Source organism: Loxodonta africana, chromosome 14 (assembly GCF_030014295.1).
Source record: "Loxodonta africana isolate mLoxAfr1 chromosome 14, mLoxAfr1.hap2, whole genome shotgun sequence".
Lineage (NCBI taxonomy): Eukaryota > Metazoa > Chordata > Mammalia > Proboscidea > Elephantidae > Loxodonta > Loxodonta africana.
The window spans coordinates 89,135,867-89,148,005 of NC_087355.1; the positions used below are offsets into that span (position 1 = coordinate 89,135,867).

The window sequence follows — 12,139 nt, forward strand, 5'->3', positions numbered from 1 at the left end:
GAGTAGAACTGCCCCACAGGGTTTTCTAGGGTGTAATCCTTACAGGAGCAGATTGCCAGATCTTTCTCCCAAGGAGCTGCTGGGTGGATTCAAACTGCCAACCTTTAGATTAGCAGCTGAGTGCTTCACCATTGCGCCAGCAGGGCGCCTCCATCTATTTAACCTCCCCCCGTTCACCCCCATTCCACTTCCGTCTGCTCAGCTATAACCCCACCACTCACCTACCCATCCCATCCCGCTCATCCCTCCATTCCCTATTCTCCCCCCACCATCCAGTTACCCATTCCCACCCTGCCCCACTCCCACTTTCCCACCCTCTGTGTAGGTCCCTCTCCCCCCATCCGGAACCCTCCCTGCTCAGGCCCTAGCAGGGCCTCACTCCCTCTGGGGCCCAGGCGCTGGGGGTTGAGTGCTGGAGGAAGGGCTGACTGGGCGGTCCGAAGAAGGAGGGGTGGATACCCTGGGAAGGGGACATGCACAGATATACTCAGGCTTTGTCCTGTGCTGGGCCCTGGGGCACAAAGCTGGGCCGCCCCCAGTTGACCAGAGAACTTGGTAAGTAGGGGCTGAAACAAGGGGGTTGGGACTGATTCTCCTTCCAGGAGCCTGGGTGCCTTTAGAGCCAGGGGAGCGTCCTCTGAGCCTTTGAGACTAAGCCCAACAAATGAAGGAGGCAAGGTTAGGCACAGGGCCTGGCAGGGGGTAGGATGAACTGCTCTCGGAAGGGGTGGCAGGTCCATGTTGGGGTGGAGGGGAAGGAAGAGAGAATCAGCTGGAAGGGGGAGCGTGTCCAGCCAGGAGGCGCGAGGCTTGCTCTGGAAGGCCCATTGAGAGTCTCAGGCTGGAAGCCTGGTGACCAGAGTGCCCAAATGGCTGCTCCTTGTACCCACCCCCACCTTGGCCAGGCCACCCTTCTAGCTGGCCCCAGCTGAGCCAGAGTGGGGGCTGCCACCTTCCCATGGGAATCACTGCATGGATGGGTGGGGCAGATGGACGCACAATGTCGTGGCTTTACCATGGGCCACAACACTTCTGGACAGGGTCTCCTTCCAGGGTCCCAGGTGGGCCAGCCTGACACAGGGAGGCCACAGGGCATGGTACTTCTGGACAGGGTCTCCTTTCGTGGTCCCAGGTGGGCCAGCCTGACACAGGGAGGCCACGGTTGGAGGGGCCAGGGACCCGCCGATCTACTCAAGCGACTCACACACCCGGTTGGGTCTCTCCCTGGTGCCCGTGGTTTGTCTTCTATGTCCTTGGTGCTGGTTTGGGACGGGTGCCAGAGCTCTGTGGTTGAAGCGCACAGCCTGGCTTGTCAGAACATCCCGGGCCTCGGGCTCACTTCCCTCCCTCCTGCCCACACAGCGCTGACTGCCAGGCCATGTGACTCAGGGCGGGTGTCTGACCCTCTCCGGGTTCACGAGATGGGGTGCTTCACTTGGGATCAGCGATGGCTGTGGGGGGCTCTCCGCTCCCCAAGTCACCTGCATAAAGTGCATTTGGAAGAACGAGGCAGCATCTCAAAGGGGCCCTGGCCTCTCTGCCCCTGCACAGGGCCTGACACGCACACACATGGACACACGTGAGCACACACGTGCATGCACATCTATGCGTACACGTGTACATACACGTGCACGCACACCCACGCACACATGTACATACACATGCACGCATGCCCTACACACGTGAACACACAAGGTGCACACATCCACACCTACACACATGTACATACGTGCGCACACATGCGCATGCACATCCACACATACACATGTACACACACGAATGCACACACGTACGTACCCACACCCAGCTGCCCACAAAGCTCACAGTCCTTGAGGGTCCACGGCCCGTGGGCAGAACTGTCTCTTGTCCCAGCCCCAGGGCTCCTCCCAGGTGAGCCCAGGCAGGGCGACTGTCCCTGAGCCTAAATCCTTGCCTTTGCAATGGGAAAAACAATTCAGCTTTGGGGCGGAGGGCTTGGCGCCTAGAGAGAGGGCTCATGGGAGCATGGATTCTGCCTACCACCTGTGTGACAGGGGTCTGCACTCTTCTGCCTCGGTCTCCTCACTCAGCAGCTAGTCAGGGTGCTGGAAGAATGAAATGAGCTGATACATGAAAAGCTCTTGGCTTGGGCCCCACTGTTACGGGGCGCTCAGTAGGCACAGCTGGGACTATGGGCCCCTTCCCCAGGATGGTGGGGCCAGTGCCAAGTGCCGCTGACCACGGCAAACCCCCTCCCCCTGCCAACAACTTGCAGATGTGGGTGTTTTGAGCTGGGAAGCATGACAGGAAGCTTTAGCCCCGTATTCCAGATGGAGAAACTGAGCTCAGAGAGTACCTGACCGCCCTGGTCACAACAGAGGCCCTGGGCCACCAAGGGCCTTCCCACCTGCTAAGGCCTCGAAGCCTGTAGCCAGCTCCATGGCCCCTGGTAAGCCGCAGAGGCCTCTGGGGCGGCCCAAGGTCCCAGGCTACTATCCAGCAGCAGAGGCCAGCTCCCCAGAGGCATAGAGGTGGGCAGGTTTATCATCGCTGAGGTGAGACCCCAGCCACCCCTTCCTGGCACTATTTCACACTCACAAGGCAGCCCTCCTACCTTAAGGGTGCAAATGTTTCTCACCAATGGACGCCCCCCCCCAGGCTGTGTCCTCTGCCTGCCATGCCTGTCCCCTTACCCTTCATGCAGTCATGGCCACCTCCTCCAGGAGGCCCCTCTAGAGTGCTCTGCCATAGGTAGCCCCTCCCCAAACCCTCCCCCAGGGACGGCAGCTGATGCTTATAGAGATTGGACCTGCTCACTCATTTAGTACCCAAGCCCGTGGGTACAGATGAGGACATCGGACACAGTAGGGCACTGAGCCAGGCACTTGACACAGCATCCTGTACCGACCACTGAGCACACCTATTTACCGTGTCTGCTGGGCCTGGAGTAGCATGGGTGCCAACTCAGAGGTGAAGAAACCAGCCAAGGCTCTCTTCCCACTTGCTCCACCTAGCCTGTGGCAGGCAGGGAAAGGGGACTTCAAGGGGCCACCTCGAGTCAGTGACCGAGCCCAGCATGCCCAGGTATCCCTGACTCAGGGCCACTTTTCAGAGTCCTTTTTTTTTTTTTTTGGGAAGTAAGCCAATCTCTCCCAAGAAGCCTTCCCAGATTGCACGGATCTGGGACAGTCGCTCCGAGGAGAGCAGGTGAGGACTGCTATCTGGAAGGTCCTGGCCAGCCCAGGTTCTGGTTGGTAGTGGACACCTCTGCCACCTTGCCAAGGCCAGCAGCGCCACCTGGTGGCCTCAGGCCCCCAGACACCTTCATCCAGCCTGCATTCTCTCAGCTAAGAGGCTGAAGTGGAGGGGCTCAGCCAGCCTCTCTGTTGGTCAAACCTGAACCCAGACAGTGCCTCTCAGCTCTGTCCCCTTCCAGGTGTGTGCAGGTTTGAGGCGAAGCCCAGAGAAGCTAGGACACCTCAGAGAATGAAGCACTAACGGACAGACCTCAGTCACTGTGATTATAGCGTGTATGTGTGTGTGTGTGTGTGTGTGTATGCGTGCATGTGTACCTTTGTGAGGGACCCATGTTCTGTTGGGAGAGAGACCCTCAGTCATACCTGGCACAGTGTAGGTGGAGGAACTATGGGAAGAACCAATGAATGGATGAAGGAATGAACCAGGGCCTTCCCCGGGGGGCATCCCTGATTCCTTCCTCAGCTCAGTTTAATTGCCAGTTAAACTGGGGCTGTGGCAAGTCATGCAGTCACATTTAATCATCACAAGCACACCTCAAGGGTGAGTGTGGATTATCCTACTTAGCAGAAGAGGAAACTGAGGCTCAGCGGAGCCATGTGACTCCCTCAAGTTTGGAGAAGCTGGCAGGGCACTGACGTTTCCTTACTGATTCGATGGCCCCAAGGGCAGCCCTCCGCCATGGTCCCTGATGGCTAGAAGCAGGATTGGTGACTGGTACCTGGCCCACTCCTCTCAAGTCCATTCCTCCAGCCCTAATCCCCTCAGGGACCCCATCAGGAGCCTCCACCCTGGATTTTTCCCTGGCTTAGGGTGCTGTCGGGGACCCCAGGCCAGCGAGGTCCCCTCTCTGCCCAGGAAGCGGTGGGGCTACTGAGGAAGCAGGAGGGATGAAGAGCCTGGGGCTGGTTTATAAACACACCCAGTACTTTTTCCATTTAAGTCCTAGGGGTTAGCTGAAGACCAAGGATTTAACAAAGTGTTGGGGGGGGGGGAACCGGTTTCCCCCACAGGGTGGGTGGGCGCCTCAAATGGGAGGCATTTGCTCCAGGTGTGGTAGCCCAGCCCCAGAGAGGCGGGGTGTGGCGCGTCTCCTGGGGCCTCCTGATGCCGTGACTCGGGGCACCTGCGTCTGGGTGCTAGGCTGAAGCCGAGGGCCCCGATCTGCCCAGGCGTCTCTGAACTCAGCACCACCGCCTCAAGGGAATGCCCAGCTGGGATGGGGGCTGGGAACCATCTGAGAGAACCCCCTCCTTTTCCAGGTGGCCGTTGCAACCTGGAGGCCACCTCCTCCCACTCCATGAGGCCCCCCTGAAGTCCCCACCCACTCTCCGTCCCAGCACCAGGCGGCGCATTGCAGAGAGGGGTCTGCTCCTACCCAGTTGTGCCCCCAGGCTGAGGCTCCCTGGGGGCCGCCCTCGTCTGCTGAGTACTGGGAAGTGGAGGGTCGCAGGCAGACCAAGAGGGGCGGGGGTGGGTGCAGGGCCCCTGAGGGCTCAGCGAGGGGCGTGGGGGGCGCTGGCAGGACGGAATCCAGTCTGGAGGACACGGCTGGATCACCTCTGCTGTTCTGCGGTGGGCGTGAGGGGGACTCCGCCCAGCGTCAGGCTGCCATCGGCAGAGCAGGGGCAGTGAGGGCGAGGGGCCCATCGGAAAGCACCCCAGGAGGGGGAGGGGCCCACCAGGTGAGCACCCCAGAAGGGGGAGGGGCCCACCAGGTGAGCAGCCCAGGGTTGATGCTGGGACAGGTGGGTGGTGGACGGGCTGGGTTGAGATCCACACACAGTAGAATCGAGACTTGGGGGGAGGGGAGGTGCGGGAGTGTTAGTCACAGGCCTAGGACAGAATGGGGGAGGGGCTGCCCAGAGCGGGTACGGGTGTCTGACTAGGGAAGCTGGTCGGCTCCGCAGTGGTGTGGAGGGGGGCCAATCCAGAGAGAGGGGTTCTCAGGGGTTTATGCCCTGCTGTACACCGAGGGCAGAAGCAGCCTGCTTGCCCCCCCCCGCCCCTCCCCTGACTCTGCACCTGGGCCCACCCCTGCACGTCAGAGGGTCCTGGCTGACACTGCTGACCGGCCCCTCCTCCTAAGCCCAGCGCTTTCCAGGCCTCCCACCATGGGTAAGGGGATGGGGGGATGGAGAGGTTGGGAGTAGGAGGAGGGGGGATGGGACGGCCTTGGCCTCCTCCCTCCTGTGTCTGACAGGTTCAGGAAGACGGGAATTCCAGCTTCTTTTTAGGTGGCACTCCGCGGCCTTAGACCAGCCCATTATGTCCCCAAGCCTCGGTATTCTGCTCTATGAATTGGGCACACAACCCCTTCTGGCACGAGAGACTGGCCCCAGAGGGAGGATGATGTGAGTAGTGGGTGCTGGGAAGCTGGCCCTGTGTGTGTCATCACCGTATCCTTGCCCTCCCCTCTCACTCTGAGGGCCATCACATGGCCTCAAGCCCTTCTTGCCTCCTGGGGGGCCCCATCCAAGCTGGAGGGCCTAAGAAGGCCCCCCGCCCCCGCACCCACAGCCCTGGGAATACAGAAGCTTCCTGCAGGAGGTGCCCTTGAGCAGTGGGTGGAGAGGGGCATGTTGGGAGGAGGAGCCGGTGTTGGAAGCAGGGAGACATGGGGGCTGGAAGTTGTGGGCCCTGTGTGGACCAGCTGATAAATCAGAACTGGGGATATCCATCTCCCACAGGACACCCCACTCCCTCCTCAGGCCTCCAGGAAGCTGGGCGGGCGCCGAGCTGACATTTCCTGCTGTTAATGGAGCCTAATCTAAACAAGCTGTAATATTTACCTCCAGACGCCTCCGGCCTCAGAGGGTGCCAGATGGAGAGAGTGATGGGCCCCGTCCGGCCAGCCCCCCTGCCACCTCCGTGCTTCCCTGGCCCAGTGGGAGACCCTGCCATGTGTGAGCTGAGTGCTGGGCAGCAGGAGGCCTGAATTCAAGCCCCTGCTGGGGTAACTCTCAGAGCCTCGGTTTCCTCATCTGTGAAGTGGGGTGAGGTTCAGAAAATGGGACAACCCAGCAGGCAGTTAGGCCCGCAAGGAGTGCCAGTTTTCTCTCCCTTGGCCAGCTGCTCCATCCCCTCCTTCTCCATCCGAGGTATACCTCTGGTGATATGATGTAACGGGGCACTGTGGGCCATTCTGGCTGCCCCATCCACATCTGTGTCCATGTTCTGTTCCCCGGCAGATGGAGTTGGGACCAGGAAGAGTGCAAGGACCATCATGCTGGGCTGTGCCGTTCCTCCAGCCACTGTGCCCACGAGTCCGTCACTGAACCTCTCCGTCCCGTGCCCGATAGAGCAGGGCTGGGCTCGAGGTCCCTAGACCTGCCCCACCAGGAACCCACCGCCACAGCCTTCCTGGGCAGCTCCCACCCATCTGCAGAAGGGAGGGGACATGGAGACCCCCCACCTGGCTCAGGGTCCCCCACCTGACCGCTGCTGGACAGCCAGGGAGCTCAGTTATGGGCAAGAAGGGAATAAACAGCTTTAATTCAGGACAAAGACTTCTCGTCAGGAGAGTGTTTACATCGGATATAAATACACACGCCAGCTCACGTCACTCTGCTTTTTGACAATCCAGGAAGGGGGCTATGGGGAGGGGGGACGTAGAGACCTAGCAGCCTGGCTTCTGTGAGACCAAGGACAACTCTGGTCTGGTCTGGTCTCCAGAGGCTCCTAGGCCTGGGTCCCCACCAGTGTGAGTCAGCCATCAGGAGGAGGGAGCAAGGGTTGGAGGAAGTCGATGGAGCCCTGCCTGCTCTGGGGGCCCGGACAAGGTCATGGGTTGAACAGTTCCCCAGCCCTCTGCTCTCCCGCTGCAAGGCTAGGAGAGAAGTCGGGTTCAGGGAGACTGAGTCTGGCCTAGCACAGGCACTGTGTGTTCGCCTTCTGGCCCCCAAAGCCCAGGCCTCAGTCCCAGAAGACAGGTGGCCAGCCCCGCCAAGCACGAATGGTGGCCTTGGCCTTCAAGTGTCCTTTGCTTGATCATCTGAGAAGGCGTCGAGGCCCCAGGGAGCCAACAATGACCTGTGGATTTTCAGACGTGGTGACAAAGGGCTTGAGTCCCAGTTCTGCTCCTGGGGTTCTCATCTCCATAACTGGTTGTCATGGGGGCTGGTGCACTAATGGGTGTGAACGAAGGCTACACAGGCAGTGTTTATGTCTCCACCCACCTTAGAGACCCCTCCTCCAGGAGGAACGGATTGTTCCAGAAAAATTGCAAACCCTCCACCTCCAAGTCAGGGTAGTCAGCTATTATCAGCCATTCACTCCTTAGTGTGGATTGCAGTGAGAACCAGGGCTGGAAGCAGGATGGGAGAGCTTGGATGAGGTCATGGGAAGGGCCAGTGGTGAACGGGACATTGGGGGCATGTGCTGTGAAAGCAGGGGCTGTGGAATTGAGAGTGTAGAGGGGTGGGGCTGGTGCAGGCCCTCACTGGCCCCCAGAGAGGCCAAACTTGGTCCCATCTTTGCTACACTGTTGCCCCTGCCTGAGGGTCCCTCCCACTGCCCTCTGCCTCCATAGTAATGGCCCAGAGAGGTGGTCCCCAGGGTACAGCCAGGGAATCAAGGCTCAGAGGGGGAGCTGGTGGGTGGTCTTAGGGGCTCCGAGGGGACGGTCCCCCTGGGATGGAGCAAGAGAACCCAGAGTCCTTAACAAATGGAGCCCAGGGTCTCTGACTGGATGACTTGTGAGTGTGGGTGCAGGGGGTCCCCACATGAGCTCAAGTAGTTTAGGAGCTTCTGGGCACCATGACCCTGTGTTATGGATTGAACTGCGTCCCTCAAAAATGTGTGTTAACTTGGCTAGGCCATGATTCCCGGTATTGTGTGGTTGTCCACCATTTTGTCATCTGATGTGATTTTCCTGTGCGTTGTAAATCCTACCTGTATGATGCTAATGAGGCAGGATTAGAGGCAGTTATGTTAATGAGGCAGCACTCAATCTACAAGATTAGGCTGTGTTTTAAATCAGCCTATTCTGAGCTATAAAAGAGAGAAGTGAGCAGAGAGATGTGGGGACCTCATACCACCAAGAAACAAGAGCCAGGAGAGCAGTGTGTCCTTTGGACCTAGGGTCCCTGTGCTGAGAAGCTCCTAGACTAGGGGACGATTGATGACAAGGACCTTCCACCAGAGCTGACAGAGAAAGTCTTCCCCTGGAGCTGGTGCCCTGAAGTCAGATTTCTAGTCTGCTAGACTGTGAGAGAATAAATTTGTGTGTTAAAACCATCTGCTTGTGATATTTCTGTTATAGCAGCACTAGATAACTAAGACACCGTAGGAGAGAGAGCGCAGAGGGGGCTGGGGCTGAATCTCTGCCACCGACCCTCTGACGCTGACCCTCTGGCCTGCTTTGGTTTGGACCTGTGCCTGCCTGGGTGCCAGCTGGCAGCCCTTGGAAAGAGGAAGTTCTGTGGTATCTCCTTGCCTGAAAACCCAGCCTCATACCCCTTTACGGCCCAGTATTGGCCTGCTGTGACAGTCTCTGGACAGCCAGCCCCATGCCCTGGCTCCCTCCACCCTCAGAGTCAGCCAGGCTCCTCCTCTGGTGGGCCTGTGGATCTGGGAGGAGTACTGCCCCTTCCCAGCGGGGGCAGGGTGGTTTCAGTGCTGGCACACAGTAGTCCTCAGTAGTGGCAGGTCCCACCCTTCTCTCCTAGAGGAGGGGCTGGTGGGAACCTGGCACTGGAGGGGCAGGGGAGGAGGCACAGAGGGGAGATGCTGGCTGTGGGGGCCCCTGGGCCTGGCACCCAGTAAGGACCAGGAATGTCGGTGGCTGTGATGATGATGAGGAAGCCAACTGCCTCTCAGAAGTCCCAGCTCCCCCACCAGCTTGTTGTGCGGCCGTGAGCCCGCATTTGATCCCTCTGGACTCCAGGCCCTCCCAGTCGGGAGGCCTGGAGCCGACATCCCTCAACCCTGCACTCCCCACAAGGTCCTGGAGTCAGAGACTCCAGCTCCAGCGTTCCCTCTCCTTCTGGGCCATGGGGCCCCAGTTGGGGGTGGTGAAGACAGTACTGGCCTTGAGTGCTAGGGTACTCACACTGTGTCCTGCAGCAAGGCCTTTTCCCTCTCTGAGCCTCGGTTTCCTCATCTGTAAAATGGGGACTAACTGGATGTCCTGCCTCCCAGGCTGACCTCTCTCCAGCACTCTGCACCTTGGGGGACAGAATACTCTTCCTAGAGCCAAGATGGGGGGTTCTGGTCTGCCTCCTCCTCCTCCTGCGGCCCCCTGCTCCCATCCAGGTCACCCCAGACACGTAGGACACTTCTCTGTAACAAAGGGCAAATCTGTGGCCCAGATTCCAGGTCCTCAAGATCACCCTGTCTGCTTCAGAGGTTGTGGCCAAGTCCAAGTGTGGAGCTTGGTGGCTGGAGATGCCCTGCCCCAGTGCCCAGAGCTCCTCCTCCATCACAGACCCCTCCCCGTGCACAAGTCTTGAAAGGGTTCATGGGAGCTCAGATCTTGACAGAAGGCACGTGGGAAGCAGTCCTGGAGTCCAGCTTGGAGGAGGTGATCAGCGGCCCAAGCCAGAGAAATACCTCCTCCCCAGAGAGGGCAGGGAGAAATGTGATGAGTCAGCAAGAGCAGCTGCTCAGTGTCCCGGGCTGCCCCTGGAGAGGGGCGGGGCAAAGGGCTTGTGTCCAGGGAGATGGTGGTCCTGGGGTGGGAGGCCCAGTTTCCAGTCACTGCATGTCTTTGTTCTTGGTCTTCACATCTGTAGGACGAGGCACAAGCCCTGCCACGCCCCCAGGGCAGCAGGCAGGGTCTGCGGAGATGGCCCCTGGAGTAGGAGCTGTGGGGAGATTTAAGCGGTATCCACACGGGAGGCACGGACAGGGGCTTCAGAGGAGATGGAGCTGGATCTGATTCTGGCTCTGCCATCACCCAGCATGGCACCTACAAGTTTCTCTCAACCCCCCAGCACCGTGAGATGGTGAAACAGACCCTCTGTTGTGGCTGAAGTGTCAACCGAGATGTCACAGCACTTGCTCACAGCAAAGCACCCCATGAACGTCATACTGTCTTGTGGTGAGGCAGGGGTCCTAGAGAGACATGATCCCCTCCCTTCCAATCACGTAACACGGGCTTCTCCTGCCATTTCCCCTCTGTTCTTCCTCTTCCATGTCCATGCGTATATGGACTTCCTCAGGTTTTTTAGCCCTCCTGGGAATCCCCCCTACCTGAACAATCTCTGTCTCTCTTTTTGGGGAACCCCTTCTGGGGGCAAAATGGTCCCAGCAAGAAGCAGCTCCTGGCATCCCTCTGAGTGTTCAGTGGACACAGTACACCCCAGGGATGGCAAATAATTGGCACTCGGTCCACTACAACCCATCTGAAGCCCATGGCAGACATTGCTAATCGATGACAGCACAGGGGCCTTAGGATCATTCTCAATGCATGGCCCTGGGCAGCAATCACAGTCGCTCAGGATAAACCTGATTTGCCCACCCCTGGCACAGTGGATGACCTAGCATGAGGAGGGTACTCTGAGCCACAGCCCAGTCCAGTCCTGACCCTTGACCCCCTTCCAGAGCCTGGCTGACTAAGCCTCAGGCCCGTTAGCCAGGGCTTGTGTGAGGGTGGGCAGGCCCTTGGCGCTTTTGTGCATGATGACTGTGTCGCCGATGCCGGGCTCGTACTCCACTCCACGCCGGTGGAAGAGGCTGCGGACGGTGGCCTGGAAGCCGCTGGTGACGAAGCAGTAGACAATAGGGTCCATGCAGCTGTTAAGGCTACTGAGGGTCACGGCCACATGGTAGGCCACCAGGCTGGTGTGGTGCGGCAGGTCGGGCCACAGCGCCACGACCACCTGGCGGGCGTGGAAGGGTGTGAAGCAGACGAGGAAGATGGCTAGCACGGTGAGCAGGAGCTGTACGGCGCGCACCCGGCGCTGACGTCCCTGGCGCAGCAGGCCTGGTCTCGACAGTGCGCACACCATGCGGCCTGTGAACACGCTGATGACCAGCAGCGGCAGGAGGAACTCCAGCACGGTCAGTGCTAAGACACGGCAGCAGGGTGCCCCTCCAGCCTCTACGCTGAGCACCGACAGCGTCACAGCGCCAGCCGCCAGCCACACCAAGGCGCACACGACCCTGGCACAGGCGGGCTGGCGCCAGCGGCGGGAGCCATCAGGCCGCACGATGGCCAGGTAGCGGTCCACGCAGATGCAGGTGAGGAAGAGGATGGAACAGTGCATGTTGAGGAAGTAGCCGAAGACGTGCGGGAAGGCGCAGCGCAGGCAGCCGCGGGTGCCATAGAAGACGGCAAAGCGTGTGGGCAGTGACAGGCCCACCAGCAGGTCGGTCACCACCAGGTTGATGGTGTACATGACTGACGGCGTCTTGGCCTGGGTGCGGCAGCAGAAAACATACAGTGCTAGCCCGTTGAGCACCAGCCCCACCAGGAAGATGGCACCGTGCACCGCCATCAGCGCCAGCCACAGGCCTGGGAAGCCCACGTGCAGCTCCTCGTCCAGCCGGGCAAACAGGTGGAACAGGGGTATATCTGGCACACTGCTGTTGGTCCTTGGTGTGGGGCGGGCTGTGGCATTGGGGGCCACCGTGGTCGAGGGCCCTGCCAGAGACGCGGACGGCATGATGGTGGCTGGGCCTGGAAGGAAGGAGATGGGTTACCCAAGGCTCTGGCTCGGTGTTTGGGGCCCTGCCTGGAGGCCCAGGTCCTGACCAGCTCGCCTGCCCACTGCACACCCCACATTTCCTGCCCCGTGCCTTTGCCCAGGCTGGTCCTGGGGCCTTGGTTGTCCACCCAGACCCAACTTAGAGCACGGCGGAGGCATAGGCACTTGGTGTCAGCACGGCTTAGGTGCCAACCCTGGCACTCACCAGCCTGCATCTTTGGCAAAATGCTACATTTAGGGCTGGGTTCCTAAGC

The 12,139-nt window shown here is 59.7% G+C and overlaps 1 protein-coding gene across 1 annotated transcript; it reads right to left on the bottom strand.

Moving 5' to 3' along the window:
- Positions 1 to 10,790: 10,790 nt before the first annotated feature.
- Positions 10,791 to 11,843, bottom strand: GPR20 (G protein-coupled receptor 20). The gene has a single exon (XM_003408310.3). It carries the CDS (start codon positions 11,841 to 11,843, stop codon positions 10,791 to 10,793), a length of 1,053 nt encoding a protein of 350 aa, XP_003408358.1.
- Positions 11,844 to 12,139: the final 296 nt, after the last annotated feature.

Coding starts and splice junctions, on each gene's coding strand:
- GPR20 (XM_003408310.3), bottom strand. CDS start 11,843: ATGCCGTCCGCGTCTCTGGCAGGGCCCTCGACCACGGTGGCCCCCAAT.